This window comes from Callorhinus ursinus, unplaced genomic scaffold (genome assembly GCF_003265705.2).
Source record: "Callorhinus ursinus isolate GAN/ISIS: 27379988/994484 unplaced genomic scaffold, GSC_fseal_2.0 scaffold74, whole genome shotgun sequence".
Taxonomy (NCBI): Eukaryota; Metazoa; Chordata; class Mammalia; order Carnivora; family Otariidae; genus Callorhinus; species Callorhinus ursinus.
In genome coordinates this window covers 578,003-596,714 of record NW_027397136.1, presented here as the reverse complement: position 1 = coordinate 596,714, position 18,712 = coordinate 578,003, and the positions used below count along the sequence as shown (strand labels likewise).

At 40.7% G+C, this 18,712-nt stretch overlaps 1 protein-coding gene across 3 annotated transcripts in view; it reads left to right on the top strand.

Annotated features, from left to right (window-relative positions):
• The window catches only part of BCL2L13 (BCL2 like 13), a 124,269-nt gene that overhangs the window by 5,799 nt on the left and 99,758 nt on the right, over positions 1 to 18,712 (top strand). For all 3 annotated transcript variants that reach the window (XM_073886931.1, XM_025851751.2, XM_025851753.2), the window contains exon 2: positions 5,231 to 5,399. In XM_073886931.1, the coding sequence (XP_073743032.1) occupies positions 5,279 to 5,399 (121 nt within the window). In that variant the 5' untranslated portion in view covers positions 5,231 to 5,278. The remainder of the gene's footprint in view (positions 1 to 5,230; positions 5,400 to 18,712) is intronic.

The window sequence follows — 18,712 nt, the reverse complement described above, 5'->3', positions numbered from 1 at the left end:
TGAGAACATAATTTTTTATTTAAAGCATTATTCAAAATGTGAGTACTTCTTTATTCCTGTTACCAAAAAACTCTGAGACTTTGTAAAGCTGAAATTTTGTTACTGATTTGCTCTGTTCTCCCCTCTCTTTTGGAACTTCACTTCATAATTTATTCCTTGCTTTCTGTATTTATTTATATCTCATTGGCTCCTTCTCCACTGCGTGTAAACGTGCTTAAGACTCTTGTTGTGCACAAAAACAAAACAAATGAACTCTCAAACTCATCTCTCTCTGTGGCTTCTTTTCTTCCCATCCAACCAGGCTCTTTCTTTGAAAGAATAGACTAAAACTCCTTTCTCTCCCTTTTCACTTCCCATTCAGTCTACAACTCCCTGCCTTTTGCTATTGCCCCTGGCGGTCAAATAGAACTGTCCAGTCAAGGATCATTACCCTGACATTTTCATTCTTTTTGGTGTGTTGTTACATTTCATACATTTCTTCACTGCTTTCTTATTGAAGTTCCTTTCCTGACTTCTGTAAACACTCTTTCCTGTTTTTCTTCCTTCCTTTCTGACTGTTCCGATCCAGATGTGGAGGTTGCTTCTGCCAGCTTCTCATCTTTTGACGACCCCTGAAATGTTAGTTTTGTCCTGAATTCTAATGGTGTTTCTTTTTCAGATGAAACCAGTATTTCTTGACATTTTTTTTAAACCATGTCTCCTTTTGATAAATAAAAAATTCTCTGGCTCCGATTCTGGTGGTGGTGCTTGGGGTAGGGAGTGATGGGTGCATTTATTCTTCTCTCCCATCCGTGCACTGAGTCACTGGTACAGAGAAGATTGAAGAAAAAGAAGATTGAAGATTTGCTGAGCTTTATTTTCTATACTTTGTAATCTGAAAACAGAGGTAATGTTTCCCTTCCAGTGTGAAACTATCTATTGAATATGGGTTTTTCAACCTGTGATACCCTTTCTCACTCCTACCCAAAATTTTGACACTTCCTACCCACTGGAAGTCATTAACTCTCTATTCAGTCTCCTTAGATAATTTCATTGACTTGTATCTATGCAGAGCACAATTTTTTATTGCCAGTCCAGAGCTCTTAGTATAAGAGCTCGTATATCCAACCTCTTGCTATACATCTTCACCTGGACAACTAGGTATTTTAAATTCAGTATGCCCCAAAGTGAACCTATTATCCTCTCCTAAAACCAGCTCTTCCTATATTATCTGATTTGAGAAATAGGAATAACACCACTTTCCCTACAGCGGCCTGGAGTACTCTTACCAAGTTAGTTAACAAATCTTTGAAGCTCTTAATATTTTTCCTATTCATCCCCTTCTTTCTTGTGTTCTTGCTCTAATTTACGCCTTCATACATCTTGTTTAGATTTTTCCAATATTCCCCTAACTTGTGTCCTTGCCTCCAGTCTCTATTCTTAATCTTCCATACCATCTCCAGGATGATTTTTCTAGAATACAATCTGTTGAATGCTTTTCTTGCTTGAAACCTTTCAATAGGGCGCCTGGGTGGCTCAGTTGGTTAAGCGACTGCCTTCGGCTCAGGTCATGATCCTGGAGTCCCGGGATCGAGTCCCACATCGGGCTCCCTGCTCAGCAGGGAGTCTGCTTCTCCCTCTGACCCTCTTCCCTCTTGTACTCTCTGTCTCTCATTCTCTCTCTCTCAAATAAATAAATAAAACTTTAAAAAAAAAAAAAAAGAAACCTTTCAATAGTTCCTGGTAGTGTTCTATAGTAGTTTTTAGCCTGTTTTACATCATGATCTAATTTGAGAAACTAACGAAAGAAATGGAATGATTTTTCTTTCTAGAAAAAAATGCTCCTGCACAGAGAATTTGCATACAGTTTTAGGGGGTTCGTTCATGAACATGGTTAAAATAATTCCTTTTTATCCTATAAGGATAAAACCTAAGCTGCCCAGAATCCCATGGTATACAAAGCACACCAAATGTTGACTGCTGCTTACTCCTGCTCAGCCTCATCCCCCTTATAGCTTACGATTTAGCCATGTCAGATTCCTTAGTTTTTATGTTCCCTGCTGTTTTAAAACGCTTCTGTGCTTTTTCCTGGTCTTTACATTTAAAATGCATCCCTGTCTCATCCCCCTAAGCTGGTTCAGTTAGTGAATACCTACTCATGTTCCAAGATTGGCTCAGATTTTACTTGATAAAGCCTTTCCTGATTTTTACTTTTTTCCTTTCCCAGAGAGACTTTCCTGCTTCCTCTTTTTGGTTGCCCTCTCCTATTCTGTGGATACTAACCTGTATCATAGAACTTTATTATTCAGATTCATTTGCATATTTTCGTTTTCCTCTAATTGGTCAAAAACTCCAGAAGGCAGGTGATTTATCTTAATTTATGCCTAATGTCTGTAGAGTACCTTGTATCTTAAGAAATGTGTGTTGAATGAACACACAAAATTATCAGAAGGCATTGCCTTCTGTTTCAGTAGATACAATTACTAGGTCAATATGAGGACTTTAAAGATTTTTCTCAACTATAAATTCAGCCTAGTAATCTTCACATGAAAGTAGTGTGTTATAGTTGTTGGGGAACTGCCTCACAAGTTTCAAGAAAATTAGGTTCCATCTTGGCCCTTGTTCCAGTTAGCTCTTGGTTGCCAACACCACAGAATCATTCTAGCTTATTTAAGCAGAAATGGAACTTACGAAAAGGGCGTTGGGTAGGTCAGAATGGATGGGAAGCTGGAAAACCAGGTTTGGGAAACAGGCAGGAACCAAGGGAGACTTGGCTGCAGACTGAACAGGGATCAGGCCAAGGAACAGAAGAGTTAGGACACTGCTGTTGGATCTGCACCTCTGCCTCTGCTGACTTAGTACCACAACCTTCTCCATGGATTTCTCCATGAATTTTCTTTAATTTAAATGTCTTTCCACGTTCTCGATGCCAGTAGGGGTCTTGGACTTGGCTGAACCTAGATCATATACCCTACATGCTACAGAACAGGAGAATGGGAAAGAAAAAAAATCTGTCTCGTTTTAGCTTTTACAGCGGGGGCTGGGAGATTTCTGTTTCCTATCGAGATTGACGCAATGTTGGATGCTCCCTGTAAAGGAAATTGGGTTCAGATGGCAGGCAGGCAAAAAAATACAGTAAAAAAGCAAAGGTTCATTATAGCACCGCGCTAGCTAGTACCTGACTGATAGGCCTCAGAAAACTTATTTTACCTTCGTGGGTATCCCTTTTTATATTTGTAAACTTGAAATTCTGCCACTATTAAATGGTAACTGTAAAAGTATCAAATATTTTGAGCTTTTTAAGAGTAAAGCACCCTGTAATTACACAGTGGGTGTGGCTTTTATGTAAGCTGTGACACTTTTTCCCTTTCTTTGGGGTATGTAGTAATAATTTTGAAATAGTTTCTGAAGTTGATAAACTTTTAAAGTTGAACAGGGCGGTCTAAGGCCTACTGTTTGATTTCATATATGTTTTGGTATAATTTGGTAGCATTGCTCCATGAAGATAGGAAACAATAGGGACTTTTAAATATTGCACTAGGATTTCTTTCGATAGCCTAAGTAAATACCGATAATAGCAACCATAAATGCATTTTTTAAAGACAGTATTTAACCATTCAAAGCATATTTTTATGTTATTCCTTTTTATCTCTTTATATAGCCACTGTTTTCTTTTGTGTATTTAAAATTCTGCCTGGGGGCGCCTGGGTGGCTCAGTCATTGAGTGTCTGCCTTCAGCTCAGGTCATGGTCCCAGGGTCCTGGGATTGAGCCCCGCATCGGTCTCCCTACTCTGTGGGAGGCCTGCTTCTCCCTCTCCCACTCCCCCTGCTTGTGTTCCCTCTCTTGCTGTGTCTCTGTCAAATAAATAAAGTCTTTAAAAAAATAAAATAAAATTCTGCATGTATTTTTTCATTGTTTATCACTCTTAGACATTTCTCTTAGTTGGCTTATAGATCTTAAATTTTGTCAACATTGCCTGTCTCCTTTTCATGTTGTTAGTTATCTGAACCTCTTTTTCTTTTACTGGCTATTTCCTGAGATCTTAAAGCAGTTAGTATTATTGTTTAAGTAAAAAACTCGGTTATTTGGAAACTCCTTAATAAGAATTTTTGATTTTAAACAACTGTTAAGGCACATGGTAGGTAAAACAGCTGCTAAGTCCATGTGAAGAGGCAGAAGTTGTAGTTGTATTAATTACGGTACAAGTTAGGATGCTGAATGAAGAGATTTCAGAATGAAGTGCCTTAAATGACAGTCCAGAGGTGGTTAGTCCAGGCAGGCAGCTCTGCTGCACGTGGTCATTCAGGGACCCAGATCCTTCTCTCTTGTTACTTTACCATCCCCTAAATTGGTGTCCTTGTTTGCATGTCAGAACTGGTTGTATGCCATATTCACATTCCAAACCATAGCAAGGAGGAAAGAGAAAATCTTTAAAAAGAGACCCACGGATTGCACATATAACTTCTGCTCATATTCCTTTGACTCAGGCTAATCATTTGGCACATGAAGCTGCTAAGGAACTGGGAAATGTGGTCTGCAGTTTTGTGGCCATGGACCTAGCTAGAATTTAGGAGGCTTTATTTATTTATTTATTTATTTATTTATTTATTTAATTTTTTTTTTAAGATTTTATTTTTAAGTGATCTCCACACCCAGCATGGGGCTTGAACTCACAACCCCGAGATGAGTTGTATGCTCGGGCGCCTGGGTGGCTCAGTCGGTTAAGCAACTGCCTTCGGCTCAGGTCATGATCCTGGAGTCCCGGGATCGAGTCCACATCGGGCTCCCTGCTCGGCGGGGAGTCTGCTTCTCCCTCTGACCCTCTTCCCTCTCGTGCTATCTCTCATTCTCTCTCTCTCAAATAAATAAATAAAATCTTAAAAAAAAAAAAAAGAGTTGTATGCTCTACCAAATGAGCCAATCAGGTGCCCCAGGAGGCTTTATTATTAAAAGAAATAAGAGAATATATATTGGGGTGGAGGGAAAGGTGGGGGCATAACCAGTGTTTTTGCCAGATAGGTGAAAACAGAGAAACTAGGGAGAGATAGGGAAATTTGCTTTTGATCTGAAGTCTGAATTAATAAATTCTGACTTGTAAGTAAACTAAAGTTACAATTTTTAAAAATTACTGAGAAGAAAAGTCTGAGAAATACTTATTTTGGTATTTAGTTGAATAATTGCAGTCAGTGGGGAAATGTACTGGCATGTAACAAACTTTAAACTGAAAAAATAACTTTTTATGTTTTTAGGTTTTACACATCTGTAAGTAGACTTCTGGAGCTCTGCCAGCCAACTCAATGGCGTCCTCTACTACTGTGCCTCTAGGATTTCACTATGAAACGAAGTATGTTGTTCTCAGCTACTTGGGACTCCTCTCTCAGGAGAAGCTACAAGAGCAGCATCTTTCCTCGCCCCAAGGTATTGTCTTTGACTCATGGTGGTTATATTAAGTGGTAGTAATTACTTCACATATAAAAGTACATATATCTACATAATTTGTATCTGTGGTTATAAGATCAAATAATACTAATAATCTTTTAAAGAATAACTTCTTACCCCAACCATTCCCACCCCCTGATCCATTCCCAGAAAAGACTTTTAATGCTTTTTAAGAGTGTGATAATTTAAATAATTGCTGTTGGTACATGTAAAAATGTACTAAGTACATGTAAATAAACAATTCTATCTTTCTCTAGAAATTTCATCCTTGGGGCGCCTGGGTGGCTCAGTCTGTTAAGTGTCTGCCTTTGGCTCAGGTCATGATCTCTGGTTCCTGGGATCAAGCCCCGCATCGGGCTCCCTGCTGCGAGGGGAGCCTGCTTCTCCTTCTCCCTCTGCCTCTCCCCCCTGCTTATGCTGGAGCTCTCTTCCTTTCTCTCTCTTAAATAAATAAATAAAAGCCTTTTTTTTTTTAAGATTTTATTTATTTGTTTGACACAGAGAGAGACACAGCGAGAGAGGGAACACAAGTAGGGGGAGTGGGAGAGGGAGAAGCAGGCCTCCCGCCAAGCAGGGAGCCCAATGCAGGGCTCGATCCCAGGACCCTGGGATCACGATCCAAGCCAAAGGCAGACGCTTAACCGACTGAGCCACCCAGGCGCCCCAATAAATAAAAGCTTTTAAAAAAAGTTTCATGCTTAACAAGACAGATTGGAATTACATAATTGTTTTATTTTATTTTTTTATCACTATTATTTTTTAAAGATTTCATTTATTTGTCAGAGGGAGAGAGAGCACAAGCAGGGGGAGCAGCAGGCAGAGGGAGAAGCAGGCTCCCCACTGAGCAGGGAGCCCAATGCGGGACTTGATCCCAAGACCCTGGGATCATGACCTGAGCCAAAGGCAGATGCTTAACCGACTGAGCCACCCAGGTGTCCCTACATAATTATTTTAAAAGTTAAGTTTCTTGAATTGACTTTTCTCAAGGATATTAGATTTAAACAATGGATTTATATATCCGATAGACTTTTTAAAAAGTATTTTAACTTCTAGATTTATTTATTTGAGAGTGTGAGAGTGCACACATGCGCATAGGGGTGGTGAGGGGTCAGGGATGGCAGAGGGAGAGCAAGAGAATCTTAAGTAGCCTCTGCACTGATCTTGGGGGCTTGATCCCATGACCCTGAGATCAAGACCTGAGCCGAAATCAAGAGTCCCAACGCTTAACCAGCTGAGCTATGCAGTCTCCCTATATCTGATAGACTTAAGAGAGTTTCTAGCATAATTTTTTGTATTATGAAGTTGGATATGTTTTTCTGTAAATAGTTCACTGAATGAAGGTTAAAACAGTTACTGGAGTCTAAATTTGTCTTTTTTGTTAAGGTGTAACATCATCATAAATATTCTTATCTATTGGTTTCTACTGCAGCTATGGGGGTAGATCTTATCTGTTTCCATTCTAGCTCAAGAAAGGGTAGAGTTAAGAATTCAGAAATGATGGAATCCAGTAGCCATTCTGACAGTAGGGATGACAAAAGGTGTCCTCATATTGCTAATTTAAATACTTAAATGTGACTAACTGGTGTGTTCTGGTTTGTTTGTTTTTAAGAGAGCACGTGTATGCAGTGGGGAGTGGAGGGAAGGGGCAGAGGGAGAGGGAGAGAGAATCTTGAGCATGCTACACGCCAAGCATGGAGCCTGCCTAAGGGCTCAATCCTAGGACCCTGAGATCATGACCAGAGCCGAAATTGAGTGTTGAATGCTTAACTGATTGAGCCACCCAGGTGCCCCCTGCTGTATTCTGTTTTTAAATATTGAATCGTATTTTAAGTACCCCAAGATAGGTTGCTACTTTAACAAAATTACATTAAAATAACTTTTTTTTTTAAAGATTTTTATTTATTTACTTGAGAGGGAGAGAGAGAGCAGGAGCAAGCACAAGTAGGGGGAGCAGCAGAGAGATAGGGAGAAGCAGGCTCCCCACTGAGCAGGGAGCCCGATGCGGGGCCTGATCCCAGGACCCTGGGAACATGACCTGAGCTGAAGGCAGATGCTTAACCGACTGGGCCACCCAGGTGCCCTGGCAAAATAACTTTAAAAACTCCTAAGAGATACCAATTATTTAATTTATTTATTATTTTTATTTATTTATTTTTAAAGATTTTATGTATTTATTTGAAAGAGAGAGAGAGAGTGGGCACAAGCAGGGGGAGTGGCAGGCAGAAGGAGAGGGAGAAGCAGGCTCCCTGCTGAGCAAGGAGTCCGATGCAGGGCTCGAACCCAGGACCCTAGGATCATGACCTGAGCCAAAGGCAAACGCTTATTTGACTGAGCCACCCAGACACCCCTAATTTATAATTTATAACCAAACTTACAGAACATATTTTACTTTCTTTTTTTTTAATTTAAGCTTTATTCATTTATTTTAGAGAGAGAGACAGTGAGCGGGGGACGGGCAGAGGGAGAGAGAGAGAAGCAGACTCCCTGATGAGTGTGGAGCCTGATGCGGGGCTCAGGCCCATGACACTGAGATCATGACCTGAGCCAGAATCAAGAGCTGCGTGCTCAACCTACTGAGCCACCCAGCTGCCCCTTATTTTCTTCTTTTCTTCTTTTTTTTTTTAAAGATTTTATTTATTTATTTGAGAGAGAGAGAGAGAATGAGAGATAGAAAGCACAAGAGGGAAGAGGGTCAGAGGGAGAAGCAGACTCCCTGCTGAGCAGGGAGCCCGGTGCGGGACTCGATCCCGGGACTCCAGGACCATGACCTGAGCTGAAGGCAGTCGCTTAACCAACTGAGCCACCCAGGTGCCCTATTTTCTTATTTTCTAATTTTTATCAATATACATAGTTTTTACATAGTTATAATCAATTATTTGTGATTTTATTTCACTTTTTTTTTAAAAGATTTTATTTATTTGAGAGAGAAAGAACACACTCTCAAGAGCACAAGCAACAGGGAGGGGCAGAGGGAGAGGGAAAAGCAGTCTCCCACTGAGCAGGGAGCCCGATGTGTGGCTCAATCCCATGACCCTGAGATCATGACCTGAGCTGAAACCAAGAGTTGGACACTCAACCGACTGCGCCACCCAGGCACCCCTAAAGATTTTATTTTTAAGCAATCTCTATACCTAACATGGGGCTCGAACTCACAACCCGAGATCAAAGTTGCATGCTCTACTGACTGAGCCAGCCAGGTGCCCCTGTTTCTAGTTCTTTTACAAAAAATCAGTAGCACTGGGGCGCCTGATCATGATCCCAGGGTCCTGGGATCGAGCCCCATATCGGGCTTCCTGCTCCGTAGGAAGCCTGCTTCTCCCTCTCCCACTCCCCCTGCTTGTGTTCCCTCTCTTGCTGTGTTTCTGTCAAATAAATATATAAAATCTTAAAAAAAAAGAACCCTGATATCATTATCAACATCTAACATTTTAAAGTAACAATTAGTTAATATTATAAACATCTAATTAGCATTTAAAATGTATTTCAATTATGAATGTAACAATTTTTTAAAGTTTGTTTCTTTGAATCAGGATACAAATAAGATCTGTACATTGCAACTAGTGGATATATCTCTTTCTTAAGTCATTTTTAATCTACATGTTTCCTTCCTGTAATTTATTGGTTAAAGAATCTGGGATGTTTGTCCTGCATAGTTTCCCACGGTCTATATTTTCCTGATTGTATCTCTAAGGTGTAACAGGATGTTCTTTTTCCTCCATATTTCTTGTAAAGTTTGCAGTTAAACCTAGTAGCTTGATCAGATTTCATTTCAATTCTTTTTCTTTTTTCTTTTTTTTAATTATTAACATATAATGTATTATTTGTTTCAGGGATACAGGTCTGTGATATATGTACATTTATTAACATTTTCAATTAAAATTTCTTATAATTTCTTTGTATACGATTCCCTCTTTAACTGACTTTTTTTTTTTAAAGATTTTATTTATTTATTTGAGAGAGAGAGAATGAGACAGAGAGCATATGAGAGGGGGGAGGGTCAGAGGGAGAAGCAGGGAGCCCGATGCAGGACTTGATCCAGGGACTCCAGGATCATGACCTGAGCCTAAGGCAGCTTATCCGAGTGAGCCACCCAGGCGCCCTTTGACTGACTTTTTCAATGAAAGCCCTACTACCAGTGTTAGTGACCTAGGTGAAAAGGTTTTTATGGTAAACCAAAAATTTTATAGCAGTGCTACTGATTTTTATTTATTTATTTTTTTAAAGATTTTATTTGACAGAGAGAGATAGCGAGAGAGGGAACACAAGCAGGGGGAGTGGGAGAGGGAGAAGCAGACTCCCCGCTGAGTAGGGAGCCCGATATGGGGCTCAATCCCAGGACCCTGGGATCATGACCTGAGCCGAAGGCAGATGCTTAATGACTGAGCCACCCAGGAGCCCCCTTTTTTTAAGTTCTTATCTTTTGCAGATACAAACTGAGATACCTGCTGAAGAAGAGGTACCATGTTTAGGATTTGCTTTAGGGTAGATTTGAGAAGGAAGAATGTGGGGGTGGGTAGAGCAGATTGGCTGTGATTTGTGGGTTGTTGGGTCTGCGTAGTGAGTATGTGGGGATTAATTATAATGTTCTATCTACTTTTGTATTTGGAGTTTTCTACAATAAGACATTTTTATTTATTTATTAAAGATTTTATTTGTCAGAGAGAGAGAGAGAGTGAGAGAGAGAACGTGCACGAGCAGGGGGACCAAGCAGGGGAACCAGCAGGCAGAGGGAGAAGCAGACTCCCGGCTGAGTGGCTCAGTCGTTAAGTGTCTGCCTTCGGCTCAGGTCATGATCCCGGGGTCCTGGGATCGAGTCCTGCATCGGGCTCCCTGCTCAGTGGGAAGCCTGCTTCTCCCTCTCCCACTCCCCCTGCTTGTGTTTCTTCTCTCGCTGTGTCTCTCTCTGTCTCTGTCAAATGAATAAATAAAAATCTAAAAAAAAAAGAGTGCTTTTATATATTGCCTTTTTTTTTAAGATTTTATTTATTTATTTGAGAGAGAGAGAGAATGAGAGAGAGAGAGTACGAGAGGGAAGAGGGTCAGAGGGAGAAGCAGACTCCCTGCTGAGCAGGGAGCCCGATGCGGGACTCGATCCCGGGACTCCAGGATCATGACCTGAGCTGAAGGCAGTCGCTTAACCAACTGAGCCACCCAGGCGCCCTATATATTGCCTTTTTTTTCCCATTTATTTACTTTTCCTAGATCATCTAGAGTCAAACTAGTGGATCAAAGAGTAATGATATTTTTATGAGGAGCTTGTCATTTAAAATAAATATGTGTTGGGGCACCTGGATGGCTCAGTCGTTAAGCGTCCTGCCTTCGGCTCAGGTCATGATCCCAGGGTCCTGGGATGGAGCCCCGCATCGGACTCCCTGCTCGGCGGGAAGCCTGCTTCTCCCTCTCCCTCTGCCCCTGCTTGTGTTCCCTCTCTAGCTGTGTCTCTCTCTCTCAAATAAATAAAATCTTTAAAAAAAATGAAATAAATATGTGATGGGGTACCTGGTTGGCTCAGTTAAGCGTCCGACTCTTGATTTCAGCTCAGGTCATGGTCTCAGGGTTGTTCTCTCTCTCCCTCTCCCTCTGCCCCTCCCCATTCCTCTCTCTCTCTCTCTCTCAAAAAAAAAATTAGAAAAATTAAAATTAAATATGTGGCCTCTAAATTGTCAACCACAGCATATCTTTTTTTTACACATTGTTTTAAAAATTAGTTACAACTTCTGAAAGTGCTGGATTCCATTGTTTTAAGACTCAGGTATTTAGACTCAGTGGCCATGTACCATGGACTTATAGGGAGTCCAACCAAGTAGTTGTGTTGTTAGTGATTAATATATAAATGGTTAGTGCACCTGAGGTAGGAATTATATCTGGACCTACCAGCATTTTGCTTTGGTACGAAGATTCCAGGAATTAATTTTATGAAACACATGTGGTTTTTATTTATTCACTTATTTGTGAGAGAGAGAGCGCAAGCGAGTGTGGGGAGGGGCAGAAGGAGAGGGAAAGAGACAAAGCAGACTCTGCGCTGGGTGTGGAGTCCAACAAGGGGCTTTGATCCCAGGACCCTGAATTCACCACCTGAGTTGAAACCAAAAGTTGGATGCTCAACTGACTGAGCCACCCAGGCACCCCTGAAGCACATGTGGTTTTTATACTTTAATCTAGAACTAGAACTCCATAGATGCCAAAACTGGATATTAAGACTCACTAGATTAGAACAAGATGATGTATTACTACTCCAGCCTAGGAAACACTAGGAGTGTTACATGATAGCACTGGTCCACCCTGCCTCTAACTACCATGGGGTAATATGATGAGCCCACCTGATGGCATTTTATGTAGTGGGTTGTACTGCAGCTGAGGAAGCCAGTACTAAGGGCTTAGCACCTTTTGTAGCAAAACAGTAAGCAAACCAGTGACCCTATTTGAAAGAGTGAGCAGTTACTTTGTGGTCATTTTGACCTACCAAATTGCCTTCATTACTAGTTATAAAAATGGCTTAGAGTCAGAGGATAGTTAGGCCTTCAGTTTGCCGTACTCAGCAAGGACATATGGGGATGCTTGGGATTCATTGTAGGCCATTGCTCCCAACAGTCTACCCATCAAATTTAGATGCAGTGACGTTCATTGAAATCCATTCAGTTTGTCTCGTATAACACTTGATTAAGGCGATTATAAACAGAATCCCAATTAGCAGGATGAAGCCATTCTGCAGTGTTGATCTCAGCCATCCACCTCAGAATCTCAGATTCAGCTAAGTGAGTAAGTCCCAGAGGGGACTAGTAGGTATTTTCAGATAACCATTAGTTTCCTTTCCTTAGCATGTATGGATTGTTCCACCTAACCAGTAGTGTTAATCCAACTCAGTAGGAGGTGTTGGCAACCATACATACTCCTCCCTGTTCAGCCAGAATATAGTCCAAGGCCAGTCTTGTACCCAATATAATCGATGCAGGGGCATTTAGACAAATATCTGCTGATGTGCTGTAGGGCTTGTGACATCTCATTGCTGTGGTAGCTAAAGTTAAGGATACATTATTGATTATTTGTGGGGCATGAACTCCATTATCAGGGAACAATACTTGATCTGCTATATGGAACCAAGAATCATTGTATCCCTGGGTAGGACAGCCTTCTTTACCTGGGGACCCAACAAGGAGAATGCAGTCCAAGGAGCAGTGTCATTTACTCTCAGGAACATTATCCATGGCGGGGTTAGCAAGCAGTAGGCCTTATAATTTTAGATTTAGTTATTAAGAAACATTTTTAAGTCTGCAGTGAAAAGTAATTTCCAGAGCTATTCGTTATATTGAGAAAAGTTGCAGTCTCATTCTTGAGCTCAAAAAATTGCAGCAAAACACTTGCACTCGGGCGCCTGGGTGGCTCAGATGGTTGAGCGTCTGCCTTTGGCTCGGGTCATGGTCCCGGGGTCCTGGGATCGAGTCCCGCATTGGGCTCCCTGCTCCTTGGGAGCCTGCTTCTCCCTCTGCCTCTCTCTCTCTCTCTCTCTCTCTCTCTGTCTCTCATGAATAAATAAATAAAATCTTTAAAAAAAACAAAAACCAAAAAAAACCCACTTGCACTGCTTAGCATTGAACTAGTGATAGGGAATGTTAAGATATTCAGCTTCTGGGGAGTCTGGGTTGCTCAGTTGATTAAGCATCTGCCTTTGGCTCAGATCATGATCCCAGGGTCCTGGGCTTGAGCCCCACATTAGGCTCCTTGCTCAGTGGGAAGCGTGTTTCTCCCTCTCCCTCTGCTGCTGCTCCTTGTACGTGTGCTCTCTCTCTCTGTCAAATGAATAAATAAAATCTTTAAAAAATTTTTTATTGTTATGTTAATCACCATACATTACATCATTAGTTTTTGATGTAGTGTTCCATGATTCGTTGTTTGTGTATAGCACCCAGTGCTCCATGCAGAACATGCCCTCTTTAATACCCATCACCAGGCTAGGCCATCCCCCCACCCCTTCCCCTCTAGAACCCTCAGTTTGTTTTTCAGAGTCCATCGTCTCTCATGGTTTGTCTCCCCCTCCGATTTCCCCCCCTTCATTCTTCCCCTCCTGCTACCTTTTTTTTTTTTTTAACATATATTGTATTATTTGTTTCAGAGGTACAGATCTGTGATTCAACAGTCTTGCATAATTCACAGCGCTCACCATAGCACATACCCTCTGCAATGTCTGTCACCCAGCCACCCCATTCCTACCACCACCCACCACTCCAGCAATCCTCAGTTTGTTTCCTGAGATTAAGAATTCCTCATATCTGTAGGGTATTATGATACATGTCTTTCTCTGATTGACTTATTTCACTCAGCATAATACCCTCCAGTTCCATCCACGTCATTGCAAATGGCAAGCTCTCATTCCTTTTGATGGCTGCATAATATTCCATTGCATATATATATACCACATCTTCTTTATCCATTCATCTGTCGATGGACATCTTGGCTCTTACCGTAGTTTGGCTATTGTGGGCATTGCTGCTATAAACATTGTGGTGCACGTACCCCTTCGGATCACTACATTTGTATCTTTGGGGTAAATACCCAGTAGTGCAATTGCTGGGTCGTAGGGCAGCTCTATTTTCAACTTTTTAAGGAACCTCCATACTGTTTTCCAGAGTGGCTGCACCAGCTTGCATTCCCACCAACGGTGTAGGAGGGTTCCCCTTTCTCCGCATCCCCGCCAACATCTGTTATTTCCTGACTTGTTAATTTTAGCCATTCTGACCGGTGTGAGGTGGTATCTCATTGAGGTTTTGATTCGGATTTCCCTGATGCCGAGCGATGTTGAGCACTTTTTCATGTGTCTGTTGGCCAATTGGATGTCTTCTTTGGAAAAATGTCTGTTCATGTCTTCTGTCCATTTCTTGATTGGATCATTTGTTCTTTGGGTGTTGAATTTAAGACATTCTTTATAGATTTTGGATACTAGCCCTTTATCTGATATGTCATTTGTAAATATCTTCTCCCATTCTGTCGGTTGTCTTTTGGTTTTGTTGACTGTTTCCTTTGCTGTGCAAAACATTTTATCTTGATGAAGTCCCAATAGTTCATTTTTGCCCTTGCTTCCCTTGCCTTTGGCGATGTTTCTAGGAAGAAGTTGCTGTGGCTGAGGTCGAAGAGGTTGCTGCCTGTGTTCTCCTTTAGGATGTTGATGGACTCCTGTCTCACATTTAGGTCCTGCAACCATTTTGAGTCTATTTTTGTGTGTGGTGTAAGGAAATGGTCCCGTTTCATTCTTCTGCATGTGGCTGTCCAATTTTCCCAACACCATTTGTTGAAGAGACTGTCTTTTATCCATTGGACATTCTTTCCTGCTTTGTCGAAGACTAGTTGACCATAGAGTTGAGGGTCCATTTCTGGGCTCTCTATTCTGTTCCATTGATCTATGTGTCTGTTTTTGTGCCAGTACCATACTGTCTTGATGATGACAGCTTTGTAATAGAGCTGGAAGTCCGGAATTGTGATGCCACCAAGCTTTGCTTTGCTTTTTCAACATTCCTCTGGCTATTCGGGGTCTCTTCTGGTTCCATACAAATTTTAGGATTATTTGTTCCATTTCTCTGAAAAAAGTGGATGGTATTTTGATGGGGATTGCATTGAATGTGTAGATTGCTCTAGGTAGCATTGACATCTTCACAATATTTGTTCTTCCAATCCATGGGCATGGAACGTTTTTCCATTTCTTTGTGTCTTCCTCAATTTCTTTCATGAGTATTTTATAGTTTTCTGAGTACAGATTCTTTGCCTCTTTGGTTAGATTTGTTCCTAGGTATCTTATGGTTTGGGGTGCAATTGTAAATGGGATCGACTCCTTCATTTCTCTTTCTTCTGTCTTGTTGGTGTATAGGAATGCCACTGATTTCTGTGCATTGATTTTATATCCTGCCACTTTACTGACTTCCTGTATGAGTTCTAGCAGTTTTGGGGTGGAGTCTTTTGGGTTTTCCACATAAAGTATCATATCACCTGCAAAGAGTGAGAGTTTGACTTCTTTGCCCATTTGGATGCCTTTTATTTCTTTTTGTTGTCGGATTGCTGTGGCTAGGACCTCTAATGCTATGTTGAATAGCAGTGGTGATAGTGGACATCCCTGCCGTGCTTGTGACCTTAGGGGGAAAGCTCTCAGTGTTTCCCCATTGAGAATGATATTCGCTGTGTGTTTTTCATAGATGGCTTTTATGATATTGAGGTATGTACCCTCTACCCCAATACTCTGAAGAGTTTTGATCAAGAAAGGATGCTGTACTTTGTCAAGTGCTTTTTCTGCATCTATTGAGAGGGTCATATGGTTCTTGTTCTTTCTTTTATCAATGTATTGTATCACATTGATTTGCAGATGTTGAACCAACCTTGCAGCCCAGGGATAAATCCCACTTGGTCATGGTGAATAATCCTTTTAATGTACTGTTGGATCCTATTGGCTAGTATTTTGGTGAGAATTTTTGCATCCATGTTCATCAAGGATATTGGTCTGTAATTCTCCTTTTTGATGGGGACTTTGTCTGGTTTTGGGATCAAGGTAATGGTGGCCTCATAAAACGAGTTTGGAAGTTTTCCTTCCATTTCTATTTTTTGGAACAGTTTCAGAAGAATAGGTATTAATTCTTCTTTAAATGTTTGGTAGAATTCCCCTGGGAAGCCATCTGGTCCTGGGCTTTTGTTTGTTGGGCAATTTTTGATGAACTGCTTCAATTTCCTTAGTGGTTATAGGTCTGTTCAGGTTTTCTATTTCTTCCTGGTTCAGTTTTGGTAGCTGAGACATCTCTAGGGATGCATACATTTCTTCCAGATTATCTAATTTGCTGCCGTATAGTTGCTCATAATATGTTCTTATAATTGTTTGTATTTCTTTGGTGTTGGTTGTGATCTCTCCTCTTTCATTCATGATTTTGTTTATTTGGGTCATTTCTCTTTTCTTTTTGATAAGTCTGGCCTGGGGTTTATCAATCTTGTTAATTCTTTCAAAGAACCAGCTCCTAGTTTCATTGATCTGTTCTACTGTTCTTTTGGTTTCTATTTCATTGATTTTTGCTCTGATCTTTATTATTTCTCTTCTCCTGCTGGGTTTAGGCTTTATTTGCTGTTTTTTCTCCAGCTCCTATAGGTGTAGGGTTAGATTGTGTATTTGAGACCTTTCTTGTTTCTTGAGAATGGCTTGTATTGCTATATACTTTCCTCTTAGAACGGCCTTTGCTGCATCCCAAAGATTTTGATCAGTTGTGTTTTCATTTTCATTGGTTTCCATGAATTTTTTAAATTCTTCTTTAATTTCCTGGTTGACCCATTCATTCTTTAGTAGGATGCTCTTTAGCCTACATGTATTTGAGTTCTTTCTGACTTTCCCATAAATAAAATCTTTAAAAGAAAAAAAGATACTCAGCTTCTATTTTATTTATTTATAAAGATTTATTTATTTGACAGAGGGGGAGAGAGAGAAAGAGAGCACAAGCATGGGGAGTGGCAGGCAGAGGGAGAAGCAGTCTCCTGGCTGAGCAGGGAGGCTGACATGGGGCTCTTCTATCCCAGGACCTTGGGATCATGACCTGAGCCGAAGGCAGACGTTTAACCAATTGATCCACCCAGCCGCCCTCAGCTTCTATTTCTGACAAAAATTCATGGAACAGACAGTAATTAAGTCCTTGACAGCAAATGAAGTTCACTGTTAAAACTCCCGGTTCTTGGGGCACCTGGGTGTCTCACTTGGTTAAGTGTTTGCCTTTGCTCAGGTCATGATTGATCCCAGGGTCTTGGGATCCAGCCCTGCATCGGGCTCCCTGTTCAGCAAGGGGTCTGCTCCCTCTCCCTCTGCCCCTCCTCCGTACTTGTGTTCTCTCTCTCTCTCAAATAAATAAATAAAATCTTTAAAAAAAAAAAAGGAAACTCCTGGTTCCTTATCATGAGATAGATTCAGATATTTTCCAGAGTATGTACTGATGAATACTTTTGTGAATAACCATAAGTTTTGAATATTTTACATTTTCACAATCTCTGTCAAACTAATTTTGTCAAACGAATAAGCCTTGTTATGTGCCACATGTATTTTGCCATTATTGGTAACACATCTTAGCAGATTCCACTTTTGGTTATAGTGAAGTAGTGTTTTCTCAATGTTTTGGAAAATATTCTCACCCGTAATTATTCTGTGTAGGCATGACAGTTCTTTAGTCACTTCAAACTCGGCATGGACTCCTTGAATAAAGAACAGCTGAGCAGTTTCAGAAAAGTGTCAGTGCATCAAGAGCCAAAGAAAACCACTCAGAATTGTTTGCCTTGTATTTCAACTGACTGTTGATGTTGTTCCCATTGTCCTCAACTCCTTGAGCAACTGTTCTCTCCAAAAGACTAATAATCTTAAACTTTTTTTTTATAACATGTCTCTTTAGCTGCTTTAGCTGAACACAGTTTAATTAACTTGACATCAGTAAATGGCTTTCTTTGCATGGCTGACAGCTGAGCCATAGAAACAACTTTGGTTGCAGCCTCATTTTCATTTTTTATTTTTATGAAGAAATTCTATGATAAAAAGTTCCATTTTAAATCTTCTCATTTTTCTGGCTTGCTTTCCTGTGAGTTGGGAATACTGTAATGAATCTGGTAATATCAGTATATATTGTGTGCTTCTAGTATAGTTATAATGTCATTGCATAGTAAGTTCGATACTTTGCCATCTAATTTGATAACAAAATAATCCTTTTTTTTTTTTTTAGAGATTTTATTTATTTATTTGAGAGAGAGAATGAGAGATAGAGAGCACGAGAGGGAAGAGGGTCAGAGAGAGAAGCAGACTCCCTGCTGAGCAGGAAGCCCGATGCGGGACTCGATCCAGGGACTCCAGGATCATGACCTGAGCCGAAGGCAGTCGCTTAACCAAGTGAGCCACCCAGGCGCCCCAAAATAATCCTTAAAAGCAGGATATTCAAAGTCCACTTTTTTATGCACAGGTGAATAAAAGTTGTGGTGTAGCAAGCAATACGGGTTGCAGTTGAAATGCCGAGGGGTTATAATTGTGCCACCGCAGTCTGTAATGTGCTATGCAACAGTGTGAAGCTGTGAGGACACCCCACACAGATTGTCACAACCATGTATTTCTCATTGTAGCACAAAGCAACCATAGATAATACATGAACGAGTATGGCTATATTCCAGTTAAATTTTATTTATGGGGACTGAATTCCCTATAATTTTTATGTCATGGAATATTAATCTTTTTATTTTTTTCAATCATTTAAAGATGTAAAAATCATTCTTGGTTCATGGGCTATAGAAAAACATGCAGTGAAAAA